Source organism: Xiphias gladius, chromosome 17 (genome assembly GCF_016859285.1).
Source record: "Xiphias gladius isolate SHS-SW01 ecotype Sanya breed wild chromosome 17, ASM1685928v1, whole genome shotgun sequence".
Lineage (NCBI taxonomy): Eukaryota > Metazoa > Chordata > Actinopteri > Istiophoriformes > Xiphiidae > Xiphias > Xiphias gladius.
In genome coordinates, this window is record NC_053416.1 from 23,680,703 (window position 1) to 23,706,554 (window position 25,852).

At 38.7% G+C, this 25,852-nt stretch overlaps 1 protein-coding gene across 2 annotated transcripts in view; it reads left to right on the plus strand.

The window, feature by feature from the left end:
- Positions 1-25,852, plus strand: part of uvrag (UV radiation resistance associated gene) — an 89,356-nt gene that overhangs the window by 60,075 nt on the left and 3,429 nt on the right. For both annotated transcript variants that reach the window (XM_040150141.1, XM_040150139.1), the window contains exon 14: positions 15,813-15,904. In XM_040150141.1, coding sequence (XP_040006075.1) covers positions 15,813-15,904 — 92 coding nt within the window. The remainder of the gene's footprint in view (positions 1-15,812; positions 15,905-25,852) is intronic.

The window sequence follows — 25,852 nt, forward strand, 5'->3', positions numbered from 1 at the left end:
GAATTTGTAACTTAGAACTGTATGTTTCGAGTCTGTTCTCTTGTTGTCTTACTGCATGCTACAGTATACCACTTAGCACTAAGACCTCTCTAAAGTCCATTCACTTACAGATGACTTCTTTTTCTCAACTCCAGTTTTTAATAGTCATGTTTCTTTGGTAATATCTAGAAATGGCTTAGGTTAAAAGGCAACTAATAGCTCCATAGCTAAAAGGAAAGAGAAAACCCCATCAGACGGTACATTGCAACTTAAATAAGTTCTTTTTTCTTCACAGGAGGTTGTATCTCTTCCTTTGATCATAGTTATGTCATAGTGTGTTAAAATCACGTAGCTAAAATCAGCACTTTTTAGGGACCATTCTGCTTTTCTCTTGGTAAAGTCAAGGGAAACTGGCCTAAGGCACACAAACAAAAGAATTCTCTCTGCTTGTGGGGTTTTTTTGGCTGGCCATGCTTTGCTCCTGGGGCCCCCACCAACTTGTTATAAGAATGGAGAGGGCAGAGACCAAGTATATTTTATGTCAGCAAGTTTAGAAAAACTTGTTTTTCTTGCTAATTCATCAAACCCTGTGTACTGTCATATGGGTGTTTGGGAGTAGAGGTATTCCATCATGACCTCACGGCTTATTGCGGCTCAATGACATTAAACAGCTCTTAGGATAAAACAATGCTGGCCCCATCTGGTCAGTATTTGAAAAAATATCAGCCATGCTGGCTCTGTGTTAGTCCCTTTATCCAGTGCTGTTCTTGCTTCCATGTGGATTTCATTACAGCCCTTTGACTCTGGCCAATCAGCAGCTTTTTATCTGAATTAACACAGGGGCACTGGACCACAGAGTTCTTTCAATGGCACTCATCGTCAAGTTAAGAGAGTCAAAGTCTCGTTCCCCTAATTTTGTTTTGTTGAGTTAATCTCAGCATTAGTCTCTGAATTTCAGTCACTCCAACACACCTCTCCATCAAATAAAGCCTCACCTCATTAGAGTACTGTCTCTCTGTCACCCCCTGATGTCAGCCCCCATTACTCTGCCAGGAAGAGAGGATATGGGTGGGGTGTCTTTACTGTTGTGTCGTCATCTCTGCCATTCAGCCACAGCTTTCTCATTATTAATGAAGCGTCTGTGATGAGCCCAGGCCTGTTGCCCCAAAGGACACATAATGGTTTTACAGTTATTGGAGCAAAGGGGCTAAGTGGCTAATGAAACCAGCTGTTAAATAAACACCAGCTCAACTTAAAAAAGGAGGCTGTGAGGTGTTTTTATTTCTTTTCCTTTAAAAATAATTAGTGTAAGCTGTTTTCATTGAATCCAAATAACTTTTTATTTTCCATGATATTAGCCGCGTAAAGAATCTTACTTTCATATTGTGGTCTTGGGACAAGTAACACAATTCATAGCACTTACTGACACCTATAGTATAGACCCGCATGATGCAAAGACATATGAGATCTAATATATAGTGCAAGGATAGATTTTTTAATTGTTTATACACACATTCAGTATCAACATTAGCATGGAAAGCTGCCTTGGGAATTTTGGCTATTTATAAAATATTATAATAAATATATAGTTTAATTTTAATGAGGTAGTAGTTAAATTTCACTTGAAAATCATTGCTGAGTGTGTGAGTTCAAAGTTAATGCTAAAATGTCAATTCCAGTTATACATAATCTTAAATATTTTGATTCAGTTTCATTGCTTCTCAAATGTTTTGTTTGCTGTTGCACTCCGGGTTGTTACTTACCCATTATGACACCAAGCAGCCATCTCTAAAGTTTTAGTGGACAAATTATTGCCAATACTATTCTTGTCCCCATAGAAACTGACCTTTTTTAGGTTAAAACATTTCTCAGCCAAGTCGTTAGATAGTGCTTTTTAGAGCAATAATGATGCTGAAACAGAAACTACACCCTGCCTAAGTATACATCCAAATACAAATATAAACACAAATGCACATGCTGTAATTGTGTTATGTCAGTGCATGTATTTGGCCTTTAATCTGTTCGGAGCCATAACCTCACAACCATTACAACAGTCAGAGTGAAGCATTTTGGAACACAAAGTAATTCTTGAGAGTAGGAAATTACTGCTCCATCCCATGGCTCTGAGAAACAAGCAGCCAGAGAAGTTCACCTGCCAGCAGCAGTATCGTAATTCAACTCCTCCATCCCTGTTGACAAGGCTTTCTCCACCTGACAACCTCAGCCAATCTATAACTACTGAGAGTCTGTAGATCTCAGTCTTATGATCAATGAATCCAACTGATGAGAGTTGCTGCGTGAACAGTTGTTTCACGATTATTGGCTATGTGTTATTTCACTTGATTTTAGTTTTATTACATCATATTTTATGAATAGATCTGATAGATTTTTGAGGTCATACTTTTTTTCAGTTATTGTTGAGAGGACAGATGGTATACTAGAGCAACTTATTTTTTTAAGTGATCGGTTTTTATTAATTGGCTGTTAAGGGAGCCAGATTGGCCCGTATTTCACTTATACCTTTAATTCACTTTAGCAGTAGCCTCCTTCCAGCTCATTATAAAGTAACAGTCCTGGTTGAAATTATTGGCACCCTGAATTTTTAGTATTGAATTTAAAATATTTTCAGATATAAATGCTAATTAATCCATTTTGTATAATAAAAATATTATAATAAAATGTCCAAGGCTACTGAACAAAAGAAAATAAACAGCAAAACTTGCTTAATAGTGAAAAAATAAAAACTAAAAAATTTACCCCAGACACATTAATTGGCAGCTTTCACTACTATTTATTTGCAGAACCTATGGCAATGATGACATCCTATAAATGTTTCTTGTAGCTATCTAGAAGCTTCTTGCACCTGTTTGCTGGTAGTTTCGGCCACTTTTCCATCACTATGTGTTCAAGCTCTTTTAAGTTTGCAGGAGTCCTTTTTGCGATGACATATTTCAGCTCTCTCCAAAGGTTTTCAATGGGATTTGGTCAGGACTTACTGCTCGCAAGTTTAAAACAGTCCATCTTTTCAACCATTCTTTTGTGCTTATAAATGTTTGCTTTTGGTTGTCATCCTGCTGAGTACCAAAGACCTTTGCCTCAAACCTAGTTTTCTGACACTGGGTAACACATTTCTCTCTAAAATGTCTTGGTAATCTTCTGATTTCACCATTCCTTTGATACATTCAGTGCCTCCAGTACCAGAGGCAGCAAAGCAGCTCCACAGCATGATAGAACCTCCACCATGTTTTACTGTAGGTAGGATGTTCTTCTCCTTAATGGCTTCATTTCAAGGCCTATGAACAAACTGATGCACTGCATTCCCAAAGAGCTCTACTTTGGTTTTCTTCTGTCCTTACAATATTATCCCAGAAAGACCGTGGCTTATCGTTGAAAGTTTTTGCAAACATTAGTTTTGACTTTTTACATAATGGTGTCATCCTTGGCCTTCGCCCATGGAGTCCTACTTGGTTTACTGTTACTTTAGATGTCTTGCATGGTGTATTTTCCACAGTCTGCACCAACCTTTGTAGACTTCTCTCGTTGAGTTTCTTCTTAGCACCACGTCCTTGAAGCATCTTATCAGTTTTAGGACTGTGAAAAAGAAACTTGAAACAATCAGCCCCTTTTTATGTAATAAAACCATTGTTCATTGGTTAATTCAGGTCAAATGAACACTGAAAATTAAGCAGAAGTGAGTCTTATTTGTGTTTTATTTTGTTTTAGGGACTAATTTAAATTCAGTGCAACTAATTGTGTCAAGTGTACATTTTATGTATGTATTTTTATATTTCACTAAAGGAAAGTATTTTTTTGTTGTTGTTCAGTAACTTTTAACATTTTATTAAATATTTTGATTATACAGAATTGGTTAATTTGCATTTATTTCTGAAGATATTCTAAATTCTGTACTTAACATTCAGGGTGCAAAAATGTCAACCAGGACTGTAGAAACCACACATTCAATCTCTTACTCTTTCCTCCATGCTGAGAATAAATGGAACAGTTAACGTAGTTGGCCAGCAAAAGTGTGGTGGGGAAAAGAAGTTGACCACACAATAGCTATTTGTTGTTTTTTTTTCATCGTTCTATCTCTGTCTTTAAGTCCTAATCAGATTTGGTTCTTTGAGAATTAGTTCTCTCTTTTTTTTTTAAAATCCATGTGGCCATTTATGTGTTTGTTTATTTATTATGGAAACCTCAGGGGCTGTTTTTTGGGTAAGAGTGAGAGATACGGTGGAACTTCATAAATACACCTAATATGCATCCATATTAGGGGAAAGCAATATTATGGCTTGTTCTCATTTTACCGTACAGGGATTTTGAACTCTGGACAGCATTCAGTTTGAGGACATTATGATCTTGAATCAGTCAATGTAATCGCAGATTGTACCTCCTTTTTTAATTTTGAAAAAAATAATGAAGCAGAAACTTCACATGAGATTTTGGCCAAGAGTATTGTATTGATTCATAGGTAAAATTAAATATTGTATACAGTAGATTGTGTCTCTAAATTCCCCCATGGATTGAAAGGACAACACCGTGATTCTAATCAGCTATTCATAATGAGAAAATCTTTTTGTATTCGTCTATGACTGTTTAAATTCTAAGCGCTGTGGCCCATTGGCAGTGCAAAAAAAAACAACAAAACATCCTGAACACTGTACAGGGTCATAGTTGAACAAACCCAGATGACCAGAGAATGCTCTAGGCTCTCCAAAGTAAACCGGACACAGCCTATATTCTTCGCATACCGTGGCAGGTTTTAATTTGATACTGGGAGCCAATGAAAAGGAGAGCCATGGGTTTTTCTTTTCTTCTGTTTATTGTACCATTATGCTTTTTTTGAATTTATATCCCTCTTTCAAAGAATCATTTTCATGCACTACTGTATTTGCTGAACATACGCACAGCATTTTAAAGCACAATTTGTTTACAGTCAGATTTGTGACTCTGAATCTGTGACTGGAAATGGTGACTTCCCTTGTCTTAATGTTTATTTTACTCAAGCTGAGTCATTACCATTATTTCCTTTTTGCCAGCAGAGCAAAACTCAAAAATATTATAGTGCAATATTACTTTTTTCACCACTGAAATTCCAATTTAAGTTAATGCAGTTTGGTCTTTAATACTTTCAAGTGTGACTAAAATTGATGTGAAATGGTGCTTATCTTTTATACCATATTTCACATAAGTTGTACTTTTTCTTTCTAATATTCTCATATGAGAGTTTTTTTCTGAAACATAATGTGGACTTTGTCTTTGCCAGTGGCTATTGGAAAGCTGACTGCAATCTCAGGTCTATTCTGTGAGAGCTAAGGAATGGTTGATCTGTTGGATTATGACTAGGATTCCTTCTAATTCTTAATATGTTCATAACCCTCTCCTTATGGCCCTTTTTGGCCCGTACACCAACAAACAAACATTCACACTGAAACACAGAAAACAAAAATCTTACAAATCTGCAGTATTGCATATATGGTCTGCACAGTCAATGAAAACAAGTATACTGCATGTGATAGACACAGATAAATCCTTCTCCATGTGGATACATGAAAGACCTCATGCTCTCCAATTTATACTATCATCCTCCGAACCCAGATTCCTCCATATAGTAGTTTGATGCTACATATTTTATCCTCGTGGAATAGCAGCAGGATCTGTCTTAAAATCCCTTTGAACACTGTGAAATATTGGAAGTCTGAGCTTGAATCTGGGGCTCTTTGGTTACTGTTTTGACAGGGCATGTAGTTAGGCAGCCAGTTGTATTGTAGGCCAGACATGGTCATTTTACTGTCATCAAGGCTGTATTCATACTTGACAAACTGTTTCAATTAAGTAAGCTGAGAGAGGTTTACGATGTTAATGGCCAGATCCCAATGTTTGCTATTTTTGTGTAGTAAGGAGTAGTGAGAAAAACAACCAAATAGAGTCCCAAATCAGTTATTATTCATTCCTCATTTCTTGTGATTGCTCCCTCACACTTTCAACCTATTAAAACGGAGAGTTAAAATAAGCACACATTTGGATAAGCACCTCTCAGCAACCATCACTTTGAAAGCAATACATTTCGAAAGCTGGTAATAGATGAGGAAGAATGTACACAGTTTGCCAGCCTAGGCTCTCCCTGTGACTTCCAATCCAGCGGTAATACAAATAGAAAATCTCAGTCATAAAGCCATCCGCAAAGTAAAGAGGAATGAAAATAATATGCTTATTCACAAGGAGTGGAACGGAGTTAGAGAGAAGTTGTGGGCAACATGAAGCCAGGATAGACACCTGCCCACAAACCATATATTCATCCTCTAACCTCTGGCCTACTATTTTCCTAGGGGTCTTGTGGAAACACAACACACACATAAAAAAAAAAAAGATTTTCCTTGTAAAATATCACAACACCTTTATTCCAAATATTGAAATGAGTGTGATCAGACTGGCTAAAATTAAAATGATGTTTTAATGACTATATTTGGCAGTGTTATTTAAAAGGCACGCTACAACTAGGGCAAAGTGTGTTGTTTTTGTTCAGGAACACTTTCCTCTATTAATGTATCTTTCACTGCTAAAATAAAATAAGACATTAGACCTGTGCTGAGCTAAGGCACATTTCCCCCCAGTCACCCATCACACATCTTCTGTCCTTCACTGTCTGGCATCATTCGCCATTCATACCACAAACAGTTGTGGCTTCGTTTAAGAACAAGTTCCGTATGCTTGAATTTGAAACTACAGAGTAGTGAATTAGCATATTCTCCTAGGTGTGCCTCATTTAGGAACCAGGAGTTCTTGTGAGAGCTGCAATTGATGTTGGTCCTGCATGTCAATACTGCTTCCAGGAAGTTGACCTCAGCGTTGTGACTTCACAAACAGGGTAAGCCTGTGTGGGGAATTGGGTTACTTAGCTCAGCTCCAGTATTCCAGTGGAGAGGATCATTAGCCTTGAGGAGCAGAGCAACATCAAGGATGGTGGCTTTTCCAATAGATGTCACTGTAGCACACAACACTCATTGGCCTCCTCACTGACCAAATACACAGACTAAATAACCACATCATGAAGGGGTCTCATTAAGATTGTGGGCATGGCAGTCCCCGTCTCCGACTCTCCCTACCATGATTGGGATCAGAGGAGACTAACATTGGTCTCTTGTCACTGGTGGTCTCCCTAACTGAATTTCCTATTCATCTCACACAGCCTTAACTGTAATTATGTAAATCTGTTGACTGAATTTTGCGGCAATATGATACTCAGCAAAGTGTAACAACAAGTAATGCGACGGAAGAATCTGGTTTGAATTAGGGCTGCTTTAGAATCTGACTCGGGTGCAGTGAGTACACCACACCTGTATTACATTACCACAGTGTGGAAGAGACAGAAAGGAGGGGAGAACAGGGAGAGTAAAAGGGGAAAGTGAGCCGAGTTAAAGGATGTTAAATGAAGTGGAAGAACTTTGGGTATGCAATATTAAAAACTGTTTCATTACATGCTTTTTTGAAATGGCAACACAGACAGGAAGTACAAAGACTATTACATTTCACCTGTTAAGGAAGTTCTTAAACATTTAGTATGAACTATACAGTCAGGCAGTTCCCATAGACACTTGAGTGTTGGGTTTACTTTGGTTCTTAAACATCTTACTGTGATAAGGTCAAATCTAAAGTCAATAACTTAGTCTAACACCTTAATCTTAAACATACCCCTCCACTATATGCTATCTAATCTTCTAGAGGTGTGGATATGTTTATGAAAGTGAAAGTCTTTAGGCCTTGCACATCTTGAGAGTACTCCAAAACACAATTAAAAGAGTACTCCACTGATTTAGACTTGTACTCCTGTAACATTGCAACCCACAATTGGCAGTTTAAAAAAGGATCAAAAAGTTATTTTTTCAATCCACTCAGTCTTCTTTCTTGTAAAAACATGGCACCTAACACAGTGTAACCTGACCACCTGACATTCCTGTCAGAGATTCGGGTGTGATACACTAGCAGACTAATGTAGCATTCAGCCACTAGCCTCAAGCAGAGATGAGGAACGAAGTAACTCGACATCCCCACATTTTTTTTTTTTTTTTTTTAAACTTTTCAAACTTTACTTTGGAGAGCTTGTAAACAGCTCCATGTGGAACATTGTGTTGGACCATTTCTGTAGCTGTCCGAAACCAACAGTCCAACATTCAAACTTGGACACTGTGATTGGCCAGCTGTTTGAAGGTAAAAAAGGAACCAAGGCTTGCACTTCTCTCTCCAGCGCTCTTTTTTAGTTCTTGGTACAACTACAGTGCACCAATCCCCAACTATTTTCTAGTGTAACCCTGCCCTTAGTCCCTTTGAAGAATGGGCTTTGATTTCTACAACCTGAAAGTGTTCTTTATCTGTTTTCCATATCTAAAAATCTTTCCATATTTAAAATTTAAAATCCATCATAATCTAATTAGGGCAGGTTTTTGTAGTATTATCAGGATGGTTGATTTAATTAGTGTGAGTGTAACTGTAATTTATTATTTTAAACCATAGACTACACACATCAGTTTTTTTTTTTTTTTTTTAATTTATCGCTTATGTTGATTAATTTCTGGAATTAACAGGAGCAGCTTATCAACTGGTCAACATTTAATATTGACATAAAATCTGATAATGACTTGAAAGGCTTGATCCGACTTCTGTCCTATCAGTGCAAAATACACATTTCTGGCAATGGAATTTTGTGTCACAGCGCACTCCATAGCCTCACTTCTATTCGTTTTGTTTCTCTGAATATTTTATTTTAGAGAGTTTCTATATAGCTGCTTGTGTGAGTTTTACTTCCTTGGAACATATTTATGAAAATAAACTCCGGACATAGAAGAAGTAATAATGTGATACTTTGTTGATCCTTCTTTTCTCTTTTTGTTTGCGCTTTGGAACGTTTGAAGCCAGTCCATTTGGATGAGCAATAATTTCTCTAACCATTACGACAGTCCCTACCCATTACAATCAGGTGTGAGCATTTCAGTACGGCATTTTCTGCCCATTCATAGAGTCTAAATGTAATGTGAGTAACTGGAAATGCAATAATAATTATAATCTTACCTCCAAATTTAGCGTGTAAAATCAAGAAATCCTTTATACAAGTCAAGTATGAGACATCAGGGATTCTTCACACTAAATATGTGGGAAGATATTTTCTGGGGTAAGCAAGCGGCTGTGGTGTTTATGAATCCTGATTCCCAGTTTGGCTTGAAGACTGGATGATGATGACCGTGGCACATATTCAAGGCCAGAAAACTGTTCGAGTTTAAGGGAAGTGAATTTCTACTGTGAATGAATTATATGACTCTAGCCAGACTCAAACAACTCTTGAGCTCTGCTCTGTATATTTATTGAGACACATGAAAGACTGTAGTGATTAATCAAGTTGGATTTCATATTCCATGCTGTACCACATGATTGTTGAGGTTTTGAATCGCCATTGCACCATGTGAGGTTTTACCTACCATTGTCCAATACAAAGCTTCAAATGTTAAATCCTAAAAGGATAACTGTAAATACACATTAAATATAAACATGTATAAAAATATATATATTATTCTCATATTTTCGTTCTTCCATCTTTAGCCATTTTGTATGCATCTTGCTCAACATTTCAGTGTAATTTATTTAGCGGATGAGTGAAGGCTGTACAGAGTGACTTTTATGTGTTCAGGATAAGCCAGATGCACGTAATCATAGAAGCACCATACTGTAGCAAACATAATCAACCATTTGAAATCCACCAGTGAGCTAGAAAGAGCTTCTCAGACGGGGGGATATCTAAGTTCTCAGCCTTCATGTTTAGATACAATGTTTTTGCAACTGGTTCCTGGTATTTCTGTTATATCTGTCAGAGAGAAGCCATAGGCCAAACTAAGTCAAAATTACAAATCATGTTGCCTATATGGTGTAAATTTTAGGCCAGTTTTTTAGGCTAAATTGTGTTGCAGAAGGTTTCTTCATTTTTTTTTTCACTTTATTTCATTTTATTTTGTGCCATTGCTCAAAGCTACAAACACTACAAGGGGGAAAATACATTTTATTCGAGATTTTACAGAGGAGTTGCCATGGTAACTACCCAGTATTAATTTTCTGGATCAGCTGCAGGGTGAGAAATCAAAAATAATTTATTGTTTCCTACCTCATGTTCAAAGTGGTGGTCAAGTATAGTTCTGTTATATTGTATTGTAGGTTTTGAGTTAAAATAAATATGAAGACAACGCCAGTGTTGTAATTCTTCTGGACCAGTCAAACTGTTTATTGAAACGTCAAAACAATAGATTAGACAGAAATCTCTGAGTATGTAAATACAGTGTTCTAATGTTTTGCATCATCTCAACCCACTGAGGTGAATGAGTTGTTTATTTTCTCAAAGCTGGAGTCAGCCTTCGAATAGTTGGCAACAAGAGATCTGTTGGCAAACAGGGGAAAAAAAGATGTTGATCAGAAGACGCTGAGCTGTATGTGTGGCTCACAGAGCTGTGAACAAAAACAAAAAATAATTAGATCGACGTGCCACTGTTTGAACTGCTTGTACAAAAACAGAGACAAAATGAAAGGATTAAAACAAGAACATGCATACATAAGTTTAATGATATCTGTTATGAGCAGAGTAAAACTTCACTTGTTGCCATGAGGACAGTTGGTGCTTGTAGTGCAGTGTGAAGGAATCATCTACAGGCAAAGTCTTGGCTATAGTTGGTAGCTCCTTGAGCTTAATCATGAACAAAACACTTAGTATGGGGCATGCGTTTTACATGCTCCAGCCATACACATCTCGAGGACACTATAGATTTCCAAAAGCTGCTCTCACAAGCCAAGAAACAGTTGGTTATGGCCATTTTATTGCATGTATCACTTGAAAATACATGTATTAAAACCTTTGAGGAAAGGCCTATATACAGTACTACCCATATCAGTCCAAAAAGATATGACTGCAACATTAACTAAAAGTAAGGCACATTAGAGTCTTAACAAAGTTTTCACTATTTCATTGGACACATTAGAATAACCTGCCAGGTTGCCAGGTCAGTTTTGACTACAGCACCTGTTGCGTGTTTTGATTTTCAAAAACTAGTGACCACTTGTTTGGTGTACAGGTCACTGAAACACTGTTAGCTTTGACTTAATAATTAACAGCACAGCATGTACACTTTATAACATTTCCTGGCAGGATAAGTAGAAATAATGGTAGAAGTGACAGGAACTGTTTCATTACACTAACAAATTAGTCCACACTAATGTTCCTAATTTGTTGCAAGATATCTTGGATCGTTCAGCTACTATAATTTTTTTTTTTTTTAACATCTTGTGGGTTTTTTTAAAATTTGCTGGTATGTAAGCTCTTTGTGAATTAGTCATCTTAACCACAAGAGGCATAGCCCTGAAATATTGTCAGTGGCAGGTTATCTTCCATAGCTCCACTTCTCCACATATGAGGTCTCTGCATGGAGACTAGTGTCTGTGTTAACCTCACAGTCTCTGCTGAACTATCCAGTCCACAGATTGAAAAGAGGGATGGTGGAGGGAGGAACACCTGGTTAGCTCCTCTATAACAAGCTGTCATAGGACCTAATGAGCTCCCTGATTATTTTCCCTGGGGAGTATGTAAAACATATGTACTATGTAAAAAAAAAAAAAAAGATTTCTATTTTTATTTCAATGGACAGGCTGATTATAAATAACAGGGTAATTGTCCATTATGCAGTTTGATTTGGGGACTTTTAACCTCTTGACACATGATGATGAAAATATCCTGCATCCCAGATTTCCTCCCATCTCCATTGACAGTGGAAAAACTTTGTGTCAAATGATGCTAATAATTTGCAGTGTGTTGAACTGTTGTGATGTCTACGCTGACAAGCAGCCTCTACGGTGACCCCATAAAAAACGTGGAGGGGGGAGGTGTGCTTTGTTACCTGGGCCACCCTCCTACACCACATCATCAGCAATCAACCTCAAAATTCTCTGCAGCCCGCCCACATTTGAGGTCTGATCTGAAGGTGATTAGTACTGACAAACTCAGGGAAACAGTAATATGTGGCATAAGCCAGGCTGTGTTTGTTTAACGGCTACACAGAGCTCAGGGCAAACAAGCAGGTTTTGCCAAATGATGGATGGCATGTACTGTAAACTGACTGGTTCCCGCCAGCTCTTGTCAGTTTGAGTGTGTTTATGTGTGGTCGTGGCTCCAGTGGATTGGCAGGCTGGGGCTGTATACACTGCTGCATTCTTTTGGCTGTTACTTTATCTTTGTGATTGATTCGGATGAGTCCTCAAATCCTCAGATGTGACGGGTCAGTTGTGGTCATCCTCAAAATTCTCACACACAGTCATACCAAACCCTACAGTCATACCAAATGATTACCCACTACACATGCTGAGGAGTTTCCAAAGCCCTGAGTGGCTTTGTTGAAAAGGTAAACAGGAAAGGGAGTGTCCAGACACAAAGGTGTGAGCAGTGACGAGGAGACCTGGCCGGATCTGTTTCACTATGTCATCATGTGAAAGTGCCCCAGTGGGTGCCCCCAGTCAACCCCCTCCCCACACAGGTCCTCTCGCCTTTCAGCTCTCTACAATGGGCCCTGGGAATTTCTCATCATGATCTGGTTAGCCCCATTACAAAGAAATCCCGTGGCCAGCTTGAAAGCACTCTTCCATACCCATATGCACAATATTACAAAGAACTCCACCAGCATTCATCACAAGGATGTATAAAAGGGAAACTGGAAATGACAAGCTGTCTCAAGTGGACTGATTCTGAGCAATTTGTATGATCTGGTTTTGAGTCGATGACATAGAAACACTCAGAGATTGTTTCTAGATGCTGTGTTTATACAAAAATTATCCAAGATACTAATTTTATTGACATTTGGAGTCAGAAATTATGCATACATTTTCATTTCTGTAGTGTGCAACAGAAATCCGTCTGTTGTGTTTTTTACCTCGAGTCAATTACAACACATTACTTCACATCAGTTACAACACACTCCAAAAGAACAGTTTGGGTTTACAGACCAGAATCTAAACCTTCCCTACCAGCTGTTTGTTTCCATCATGCAGTCAAAGCTTATGTGGTGCGACAACTGGAAACGACACCCAGCTTCATGTCATTAAGCTGCCTCCTTGGTTTCTTTCTCTTTTACAAAATTCTCTGTTTTCTTTCACGCCAGATGACACAGCCGGGTCACTATTGTTTTTCTGTTTGTCCCTGGTGCGTAGAGAAGAAGGGAGGGGGCTGATGTTTGCATATTCGACAATCAGTGTCCAGAAGATATGCCTTCCCAGGACTAAGTTCATAAGGAACCCTCATACATATACATGCGGTGCGCTCTGAGGCGAAACTTAATGCGGTTTCCAGCAGGGAGGGCCAGACCAGTTTATGAATATTGATAGAGTCTGGCTGGCTGAGCGCTGGGTTAGCTGTCTTCCAACCTGCCTGAATGTGTTTAACACACCTCATTACAAAGACAGTGTGAAGCAGCAGTCACCCAGTGCTGGTGGCTCTGCACTGCTGCCAACCAGACACTTAACTCAAGTGTTGTTGGTGCCCACTGGCAGACATTTGACAAAAGCCTGAGTGAACATGCATGTAGGTGGAACTTTGAATTCTTTTTTGTTAGCTTGTTGGAGGCATACATTATGAAAAATCTTGGATGAGCCGCATTCTTCACAGAAATATAAAGCATCAACATGTGTTTCCAGTAATATCCTCCTATTTTTTAATCCTCCACAACAAGTTTCATAGTAATGAAGTGCACTCAGAGCAAGCCAGTGATGTCACCCATCACTCTCTTGTCTTCACCCATATCCAGTTTCTTTATGCTGCATGCTTGGCAAGGTCTCCACACGTAAGGAAAACAATGGGAGGCACACATGCGAATGCACGCTCATGCTCTTTCTCTCTCCCACGCACACTCAGATATACAGGCATGTAATTCGACATAGGGCTCTTGTTAGACACCTAGTGGGATTATTATACACACTACAGAGCTCAGGCCAAATAATTGGAATTCAAAAATAGCATTTTGTTACGCTTTCTAACTGAGTGTCAAAGGAAGAATATGTTATATCCAACAAATACTGTTTACCTTTGCTGAACTGCAGACTGTAACTTTGAGATTTCCATGAGATTGGGATTTTCCTTTTTTTAGCATCTGTCCACAGAACAAGCAAGCCCCCCAGCCTGATGTTGCAATGCTCTTTCTGTTTCTAAACTGGTTGTGTTATTGATCTTGGCCTACTGTTACAAAACCAATTCCGTTCAGCCGGCCATGTGGACAGCACAGTGCCGTCATTTGGTCAGACCCTGAGGTTTACTCTGAGCCATGAATGGATCTCTGTGTTGTTCTCATAGGTTTTGGACCGCTCCATCACCAGCTGGGTTTCAAGGCGACACCCTTCCCTTGTCCAACTCTTCTCAGTGTGAGCTGCTTTTGATAAAACCCTCCTCTGATATTGTCAGAACTGTTGTTTCTTTAACTCTCCTAACAGAAAGAGACCATTTAAGGTCAGATGACACACAACACACCGGAACACTGATGCAGACAACATGAACACATTGTTACATGTCATACACATACCACACCATTCATACCATACAGTTTAGACATGATTCTGGCAGCAGTTCAGACTGTGTTGGATTTAGCCATTTTATGTTGAGCAGAAAGCTGACACACATACACATGTGGCCTGCGTGTACTCTGTCAGCAGGACCTTTCGTGTTAATGCTTTTATGCCACTCCTCTGGCTATTAATCAATCTTTACAAGAGCCACTATGTACTACAGCAGTGCCCTGACTAAATATTGCAGCATTTGCCACAAGAAAACTGGTATGGATGTGTTTGGATTTTGTCTCCCTCTTAACTGTAAAACCAAACTTAACTCAAACTCAAACTTAAAAAAAGGAAATGTGTGAGCATTTATTTCTCTGTAATTCTTTTTTTATCATGCCAGTCATCCATTATGTGGACAAATATGAATGAGCAGCATGTTATCCTGGGTGAGTGGTGTGTCAGAGTCATGTCTTCTTAATCCTTTCAACAGAAGTGTGTGCATAAAAAGTAGATTGGTTGTCATGGCACCCAAGTGGAAGCAAAACAGATGTCAGTTGGTGCAGGCAGTGTGTGAGACAGAGGGGCCTCGGATATATACGCTGGATGTGCAGCATGATGCTCCTCTGCTGTTAGTAATATATAGGTTAAATAAACTCTCTGGAACAAGAGTTGGCTGCTGTGACATCGCTCAACTGTTGGAGGAGATATTTCTGGCACCAGAGCTGGAGTGCCAAGGTGGCCTTGTTTATTTTTTTTTCACTGGATTTGATTCGATCATCATGAAATAAGGCACTGTGGTACAAGGGAGGAAACATTCAAGGCCAAAGTTAGAAGTGGGTCTACTCAAGAGAGATCATGGCAGAATTTAATGGCGTTGCTGATGTGCTCTCTTTGCCCCATTTCATCCAGGTGTTTTAACAGCGAGTTGGTTTTACTTGCCACCCGCATCTCATCCCCTGTCTTTCCACACATCTTACATATTAGCACACATGCCTGGTATCAGGGAGGGATGCCCATTTTGTGTCCAGATGAGTAATAGTCCGATGGGGAGAGTAGAAATGTGTGTCATGCTGAAAGTATGTAGACTTCAGACCTCTCCTGTAGGTGGTATTTCTTTCTTCTCTTAAATACAAACATGGAGAATGTGCATACGTGTGTAAGTGATATGTGGTAGTGCTGGGCCACCACACACTATACAGTATGTATAGCTCAGTATGAGGTTATAGGTTGTTTGAGGTTAACGATTCAGTATGTGTTCCCTTTTCTTTCAGCTGAGATATCAACATGGTTTGACCACCCCAGACCTGCAGCAGACACTGCCCAACCTGAAGAACTTCCTGGAACATGGCCTTCTGGTCCGATGGTAAGAATCAAAAAGACACTTTACACCATGAATATTACATCATAAGTCACTGAAGCCTTTTTTTTTTTTCTTCAATCAAACACACGGACGAATCCCTCTGTCTTTGAAATAATCAGAATATGTTTTTCACCAGTTAATCCTTTATTAATTCATTATTTCATTATTAAGATTCCCATTAACTTAATCAAAAAAGAGAATATTCTTCTTGGGTTCCAATCACCCATCACATTAACAGACAACATAAAATCACATTACAACACACCATAACACCAATCCACAACATACAATACCAGACAAACTGAAAGACAAAATTATATTAAATAAGTAAATAATGCAAGAATTAACTGAGCAAGCAGGATTAATATAATACCTGACCATATATTACAATTTAGCATTATATCGGTATGAATTTATATGAATAGGAGGGAGACTGACTCAGGAAAATGTACAGGCAAAAAGTTCCATGAAACCATGGCCCTGTACATAATGGTATTTTTCAGTGCACTTATTTGAAGGTTTTCGTTAGCTTTTAATTAAGTGCAGTCTTATCATGTATTAATCATTCCATGACTGAATGGTATTCATTACGCATTTTGCACGGTCTAGGATTAATGGTAAATTATCTGTTAAAAAAAGAAAAAAGTAACTAATGATAGTCCTAGACAGCTCACTTGAGGTATCCCGCACCTACAGTACATTCAGAAAGTATTCAGAGCCCTTCATTTTCTTCACATTTTGTTTTATTGCAGCCTTATGCTGAAATCATCTAATTCATTTATTCCCTCATCAATCTACACTCAATACCTCATAATGACAAAGTGAAAACAGAATTTTTGAAATTTTTTGAAAATGTATTAATGTCACATGGACATAAGTATTCAGACCCTTTGCTATGACTTTTGAAATGTAGCTCAGGTGCCTCCCATTTCTCCTGATCATCTTTGAGATGTTTCTACACTTTGATTGGAGTCCACTTGTGGTAAATTTAAGTGACTGGACATGATTTGGAAAGCACACACTTGTCTATATAAGGTCTCACAGCTGACAATGCATATCAGAGCAAAACAAAGACATGAGGTCGAAGGAACTGCCTGCAGAGCTCAGAGACAGGATTGTGACAATCACTGTGGGGAAGGCTGTAAAAAAATTCTGCTGCATTGAAGGTTCCCAAGAGCACAGTGGCCTCCATAATTCTTCAATGGAAGAAGTTTGGAACAACCAGGACTCTTCCTAGAGCTGGCCGCCCGGCCAAACTGAGCAATCAGAGGAGAAGGGCTTTGGTAAGAGAGGTGACCTAGAACCCGATGGTCACTCTGGCTGAGCTCCAGAGATCCTGTGTGGAGATGGGACAAACTTCCAGAAGGACAATCATCACTGCAACACTCCACCAATCTGGGCTTTATGGCAGAGTGGCCAGACGGAAACCTCTCCTCAGTGAAAGACACATGAAAGCTGCTTAGAATTTGCAAAAAAGCACCTAAAGGACTCTCAGACTGTGAGAAACAGGATTCTCTGGTCTGATGAAACCAAGATTGAACTGTTTGGCCTCAATTCTAAGTGTAATTTCAAGAGGAAACCACACACCGCTCATCACTATCCCAATACCATCTCAATGGTGAAGCATAGTGGTTGCAGTATCATGCTGTGTTTTTCAGCAGCAGGAACAGGGAGATAGAAGTACAGAGATATTCTTAATGAAAACCTCGTCCAGAGCGCTCATGACCTCAGACTGGGCTGAAGGTTCAAATTCCAACAGGACAATGACCCTAAGCACACAGCCAAGACAATGCAGGAGGGGCTTAGGGACAACTCTGTGAATGTCCTTGAGTGGCCCTGTCAGAGCCCTGACCTGAACCCAATTGAACATCTTTGGAAAGACTTTAAAATGGCTGTCCACCGATGGCCCATATCTAACCTTACGGAGCTTGAGAGGATCTGCAGATCAAATCCAGGTGTGCAAAGCTTGTCATGTAATACCTAAGAAGACTCGAGGCTGTAATCGCTGCCAAAGGTGCTTCAACTAAATACTGAGTAAAGGGTCTGAATACTTATGTCAATGTGATATTTCAGTTTTTGTCCTTTTTTCAAATTTTCAAAAATTTCAAAAATTATTTTTTTATTTATTACTTTTTTTACTTCATTATGAGGTATTGAGTGTAGACTGATGAGGGAAAAATGAATGTAAGCTATTTTAGCATAAGGCTGCAACATAACAAAATGTGAAAAAGTGAAGGGATCTGAATAATTGCTGATTGCACTGTAGTAGATTTACACTTGAAAATCCATCCGTCTGCTATATATTTTGCATGTTTTACATGTATATAGATTACGCGGAAGGATTTACACCAGTCGGTGAGTAAATTATACCATATTGCAATCTATATCACATTGTTCATATACATTATTAGCAAAAGTAGGTTTTTTTAGGTAAGAACTTTTGTTTTGACAACAGAATATTAGTCTGACACAGCACAGTATTGTCTGAAATCATATGGATGTCTCAGGTAAAAGCTAAGAAAGCTGCACCTCGCCTTTGTAAAGATGTACCACTTCTGCACTTCGTCAGTGCCTCCACATTTAAAAAAAAAAAAAGCAGATGTTAATGAGATTTGCAGCAGTAACTTTGTCCCAGTGGAGTGGAATGCTTAGATCTCTGCCCCTCTCTCCTTCGGCAGTCTTATGGCCTGTAAGTAACCCTTCACTAAAACCTAGGAGTTGGTCTGCGTCAGGCCTCATCTCCACTGCCCTATAAGAGAGAGGGCTGTCTTTGATCTCCACTCCTCTCCCAGGGTCAACAAAGGGGAAAATATGTATTACACACATTAATTGAATAATCTTTTGTTTTGAAAGGAAAGAAGCCATGAAGAGCCCAAGCTCCCAAATCAGCCTTCCATCGCCCCGCTCCTTAATAGGAGGTGGAAGGGCCCAAAGATAGATGAGATGAAAGCATGGGCCCACTAACCCTTAAGCTATGTGTATATGTGTGTACACATGCTTGGAAGTTTTTAAAGAGGTGGAGGTGGGAGTGTAACCGTTCTACAGTGGCTTGCAACAGCCGCACTTCTGTGTGACAATGAGACCACAGGGACAGGAACAAAAGTTGCTCTATGTTGACTCAGAAGTCGAGTGAGAATTAAAACACTGCCTTTCTCATCAGGCTGGAGCAGCACTAAGCTAAAGACACACATTTACATCAGTCATTCACATTGTAATACGATATAGAGCTGTACTGCAAAGGCAATAGAGTTAGCAATACCTTAAAGGTATAATTCAACATTTAGGGAAGGTTAGCAGAGAGTTAGATGAGAAGATTGATATCAATCTCATTTCTGTTCTGTAAATATGAAGCAGCCATCAGCCATTTAGCTAAGCTTAGCAGAAAGACTGAAGAAGGGAAAATGATTTACCTGGCTATGTCCAAAGGTAACATCCATCTACTGGCACCCCTAAACTGCTGAACATATGTAAAACACATCTTTGTGTTTGTTTATTCATCCAGATATCCACTGAGTTATCAGTACAACTTGCAAGACATACTGTACTGTAAGTACAATATGTAATGATGCAATGGAGGACAGTAGTATTTATCTATTTGTAAAATAGTATATCTTAGACAAAAAAGTGCTTGATAGCAAAATAATATCAAACTTGATAAAATAATAAAAAACTTTTCCAAAAAAGAGGTAAAAGTATGTATAAAAAGTATGCTAAAATTTAAGCAGAGTCACAGTTGTTAAACTTGCCCTCCTCTCATCATAAAACCATGCATAATGCACCTTCAACCTGGATTAAAGCCTGCGGTGAGCATGAGGAGGTGACTGTTTAACAATGCCCTTTAATATGGAGGATATGCTCTGATTTTCTTCACATACTGTTGCATCATTTTCTTCCCATATCAGTTCAAGTCTTCCTGTCCATTTGAAAAAGCCTAAATTCAGATACAATTTCCAGCACTGGGACTGAGTTTATGAAATATGAATGGATTAAAAAAGCTGCATGGCAGCTGCAGGTAATTATCCTGTAGACTATATGAGAGAGGCTAATCGGTTTCCTCCATATCTCCTTGCCACCTCTCTCTTTCTTCCATGCATCCAAGCAAAGATGATGTGATGAAGGACATGACCAAGGGAACTGTTTCCAGAACAGATTTTGAAATGGTTCCTCCCTGCGTATAGAACTAATTCAGCATGCATCTAGTCTGCAGGGAGAGCCTTTCCCAAGTGCCAAGACCCACACCATGTGAGCATCACAGAATCTTTTTATACAGAAAGGATGGAAAAACTGATTAAAAGCAGAGTGTATGTAAGAATACAAAATAAGTGAACTATAAAGTATGTCCATTTTGTACAGTTGGCTGATCATATCTTTATACATTTCCAAACAGTACCGTCTCAGAAACACATCATAACATGTCATAATATATACAATCAAGCTCTGGTGAAAAATGGATAGTATAGGTCTTTTTTAATCTTGCTGAAGGATGGGAAACAGTGGAAAAATTGTGAATCTATTAGCAAGAGGGAGACAGAGACGTTACGAGAAACCAATTCTTTGTAAACTGCACAGTCTGCATAGATCAAAGGAAACACATTCAATGTGCTCCTATTTGCCCCTCCACATCCGCTGAGGGCTGGCAGACGTTCACAGGGTCCTGATCCCATTCCGGTGCATGGAAGCAGGGCTGTGTACACGAGGGGAGGCAAGGTGTGGAAGGGTGCCTGGCCAGGCAGATTCAACATTGCAGCTGGAGGGTGTGAACCTCTCCAAAGACCCCCTAGTTAGTGCATAGCAAAACCACAGTAATCCCTTTGTGTTACACGATGTACACAAAGGGTCGTAACATTTAGACAGCTGCAGTCTCATCAATGACAGATAAGAGGTAATTACCTAAAATTTATATAACTAAAATTTGCAAAAGATTTTTCTCCCTCTGTCACAGAAACCATTATTTTAACCAACCACTTGTTTATTTTTCATCTTTTAAAGGAAGTCACTATAATATTATAGCTTTTCATTTTTTATTAAGACCTTTAAATCCTCTAAAACTTGAAAACATGGTTATGGATATTAGGACTTAAACTGTAGATGTACAGTACATTTTTAACTTAGTAGTGTTTTATAGCTGTCTTGAGTAAGAATAAATGCCATGGCAGGATCTCACACATATATATGGTAGCAATGTGTCCAGTTAACCTAACCTAAACAACCTAATGTGTCCATTTTAAGTACAGTCAGTATACTGCTCATCATAGACAGAACACAGTCAATACCCCTACAATTTACTATTGTTCATGAAAGAATGTATTTGGAAAGAATGAAAGTGATCACACACAGCCCACAAGAAGTGTATACAGTACTGCTAATCACTAACTTTGATTAAACAGATAACAAGGGCAGATTAAGTTTGTTTGAATCAATAATCTTAATTCAACGTTTAGGTTATTTTATTTTAGCACTGGAAGCAGGGGGAAACAGTTAGCCTGGCTCTGCCCAAAGTTTAAGGGGGGTTATGTGCTGGACTGTTTGTTGGATTTTATGAACGCACCACGCATGGAAAAGACACAACTTGTTGTTTTTGCACTTTGGTTTTTGTGTGAATTAAATAAACAGTATTATGTGTTAATTATTGAGCTTTAAATGTACTGGAAGGCAGTTATTACTTTTTTTTTTTTTTTACTTTTTTGACAAAGCCAGGCTAGCTGTTTCCCTGCTTCCAGTCTTTATTCTAAGCTATGCCAACCGTAGAATGGTACCGATTGTCTCTTCAAATCCAAAATGGATCATCATGTTTTCCAAAATGTCAAACTATTCTTGAAGTTAATATTAAATTTCTTTTATTGCCAATATGGTTGTTTTGCATGAGATTAGCATGAAAACTGTCAAACTATAGCAGATTAAATTTATATGCATAATTTAGTTCCCTGTTGGCTTGCTGACAAAAATTAGCCAAAATAAAATGTTCAGTGAATAAATATTACTGGACAGCAGCAATATGAAAATATTGGTATTTTTGATAAAGTAATTGTTTTTATAATTAATTTACATTGACTTGTCATATTATTGTATATTTTTGTTGTAAAAAAAACAGTATTGTCTTTATAATACTGCACCAATTAGCAGTGCGAGGGTGTTGTCAGATTGTTGATCGTGTCGCTCATGCTGTGGTGTTGTGATTCCCTATCTTCAAAAGCCAGTCAATAAATCCTGCCCTATTAAAGAAAAAAGAAAACTTAACTTCCACCATAGTACATTGTAGTTTTACAGGGATTTCCCTGAACCACATCAAACAACAAAATCTTATCTGCCGTTGTTTGTTTTGGCCCAAAATCATGGCTCCTTAGCAGGATTTGGATATGAGCAGGGGCATGTTGTGAAGCCTGTTGGGGGATTGGACAGTGGAAAGGTCTGGCTCACCGAATTCCTGAGTTGGCGTGAAATATGCCCGGTTTGACATCAGCAGTGGAAAAGAAGAAAGCAGGCAAAAAGCTATGGAGGAATGAAGGCTATTTCTGGCTAAGCATGTTAAGTTTTCTGCTTGATGATTTAGGCAGAGGCCTCTAAGCAGCATTTACAGTGTGCAGTCAAGTTGTTGTCAGAATAATGCAGCGGAGAGTGAGGCCCAGTGAATCTTAAGATTTAGTGTGGTTGGGTAGCTTGGGCTAACAATGGAGGGAACCTATCACTACACAGCTGTGTATCATACATTAGAGGGGAGCAACAAGCCTTTTTACTATCAGTAGTGTATGTCGAGCTACTGGCATGAATTCACTTGGCTTCTCATGGGTGCCTTAGACAAAGTCCAAGATGCACAAAATCTAAGACCTCTATTGTTCAATTCCATTTTCACTCATAGAGTACATATGGAGGGTAATTTCTACATTATGTACATTATATATATTATAACTTAATTATTATCATTATTATTGATACAGCTAATGTAGTTAGGATAGTGGCATCAGAAGTAATTGAAAGCAACATTTCTCAAAACTTCCATCCATTTGCAGAAGAAAGTTAAAAAATAAACGTACTTATGTGATGAGGAATGCTAACGATGTGCCCAGTAACATCATTAAATGCAAAATTACAATTTCTAGTGGCCCGCAGCATCTACAAGAACAGGCATCAGTCTTTATCTATCATGACTCAGGGATGCCTGGCAACAAATTAGGGGTGAATACTGTCTCAGCAGAATTCTGATGCAGTGAATATTAAGCCCAACTAGGCTTATGTTTATAACCAAACTAAAAATCTACACTCATGCAAGCAGCTCTGTGAGGCTGTATGTAGGCACAGTGGTGCTTTGAATGAAATGCTAACATAGGCATGCTAACATTATGTCTTTAGCTTTGTATTTGGTAATAAACCAAGGTATTGGACACGTTTAAAATTCTAGTTGATGATGGTGCTAACTGACAAGTTAGGGATCTCCAAAGTCATAACCGTTCCTCCTGAATGAAATGTATGTACCACATTTTGTGGTAGTCCATCTAATAGTTGTCAAGACATTTCAATTTAATCCACAAATGTCAACCTCATGGTGGTTGTAGAGGAAAAGTCAGATCACCAGAGCCATTAGGATTCATCCTCTGGAGACCATAAACATACACTCAGTTGGAAGTTTATTAAGTAAATCTAGCTAAAACTACTGCAGTCTAATACAACAGTCCTGCAATAAACCCTCCCTTCATGAAGGTTACAATGTTAGTTGTTTTTTTTTTTTTTAACTTTTATAGAGGTCTTGATTCAACTGTATGATCATTAGGATGGGGTAGGATTTATAGCAGAACTGTTGTATTACATTGCATTACTTTTAACTAGCTGCACCTAATAAACTGTCAACTTAGTGTACAGTATGTCCCAAATATAAGGGCATTCTATCCAATGAAAGTTGAGATATTTCAGCGTGGACCAAAGTGGTGGGCCAACCCTATGACCACCACCTCTCAAAAAGGAGTTTAAAGACTAATTGTATGAATGATTTATACAAGGGGAGGGAAATTTCAGAAAGGGAAAAGAGTAAATGTTTATTAAGAATAAGAAAAATCTCACGCAGTGCACCAAGAATGTCAACAAGAGACAAAGTGCATGCAATGAGAGTATTAAGCCTTATTCTTAAATGATGCTGTATGAGTTCCAGCTTTTCCAAACAACTTTAGGAAATGTTTTTCAGCAGTTCTGTCTTGCCAGCACCCTTAATTGCCACATATGCTCACAGTGGCTATACATGTGTACCCTAATTGCCTGCATTAAAAAACATGTCATCAGTATAATAGTTAAAATGTTTCAAGAAAAGATGTTATGACTGCCCAGAGGTTCACTTGGCTGAAGTACTCACTGACACACCCATTGTCCTCTGTTACTCATACGTTGCAGCACAATTTGATACAAATAATAAAACTAATGCAGGCCTTACCAAGACAAAAAGTGTAACAAAATAACATTGTCCAAATATGAAATTCCTCATTACACAAAAGACTTTGTGTGATCACCATTTGATTTGTTTGCCAGTGTCAATAATACACTGGCGTCCATGGCCAGCTAAAATTCGAGCAAATTGATTTATACGAGAGTCAGCTGGAGGGAGGAATGGAAGAAAATGGCTGATGATCATTAAAATCAAAGCCATCTAATCGATCTTTGCCGTAAGGACATCACTCAGTTAAGCTAAAACAATGTAGTAGTCACTTATTAGCTTGTTTTAAATGATGCATTGAAACTGTCAACTTCACTCAGTACCAGCTGTCTCCAGTTTCCAAACCTGTATTGTGTTTCAAAGAGTCTGAACCACATTTTCCACTTACTTAAATAATAATTGACTTCTTATGACATCTGTCTTTATTCCTTTCCACAAAATCAGGTTTTGAGTTTTTGGACTGGTGTCCAAAGAGCCCATGATGGTTTCATTTGGAAAGTCACAGATAAGTGTTTGAGATGGTGAATCATTCAACTCCTATATATTCTTTTTTTTCCATTTGTCTCCCCAGAAAATTAGGTGTTGAAGAGAACATTGTTTCCATTTTGCCTGAAAATGCTTTGCTGCAGAATTAACTATGTGCTCGTTAGGGGGGCAGGCTAAAGCCATTTGTATCAAATTATGTGTTTTAATGGACATGCACTGCCAAGTAAAGAACAGCCCATCTCCTGTTCTGCCCACTTAAGATGAAAACTCTCACGGGATCAGGTCAGTACCCTATGCCTTTATTTTCGTAACCCTGACCTCAGTTGACCATCCAACATTTACATTTGTGTGCCTCCAATTAGCTGGAATGTTAGCCATGAGGTGCAGTATTTACAGGTTGTTAACATAAGCGGTTACATACTGTACCTTCAGATTGTGGATGGTTCTCGTTTACTGTATCACAGGCACTTTGAAGTTTGACAAGTTTCTCTTAAAACTAGACAGGCGTCTGCTCTCGTCTTAGCAGTGTCCTGCCTGTGAACCCTGTCAGGACCACCTCGACAGGGTGTCTGCATGGGTCAAGGTCAGAGCCCTTTTTACAACTCGTCATGTGTTTGGTGGTGAAACTGTCCATCAGACTGCAAGCTAGTACACAATAAATGCATATGTGAACCAGTGCTCTCATCACTCATGTTTAAGTGCCACTGTTTTAAGCAAGACTTCCTTTGCAAGTTCCAAGTGACGGTAGAAAATTTACAAGGACATCTATTATGACTGCACGACCAACTGAACAAGCAGAGATTTGTCTTTAACTCTTTAACCAACAGATGTGAATCTCCAGAGAGCATAGGGAGGCCCTGCTTCACCTTTGACCAAAACAGTACAGTGCCTCAGCTCCTGAGATAGTGGACTGGTCAGGTTAAGGAGACTGTTAAGTAGTCTGGTGAATTATACATGGCCTTGGCTATCGGAAGAGCTGGTGAGGCCCCCATTTAAGTACATTTATGGCCCAAGTACAGATCCCGAGTCTGTTATCTGTTATGGAGGAA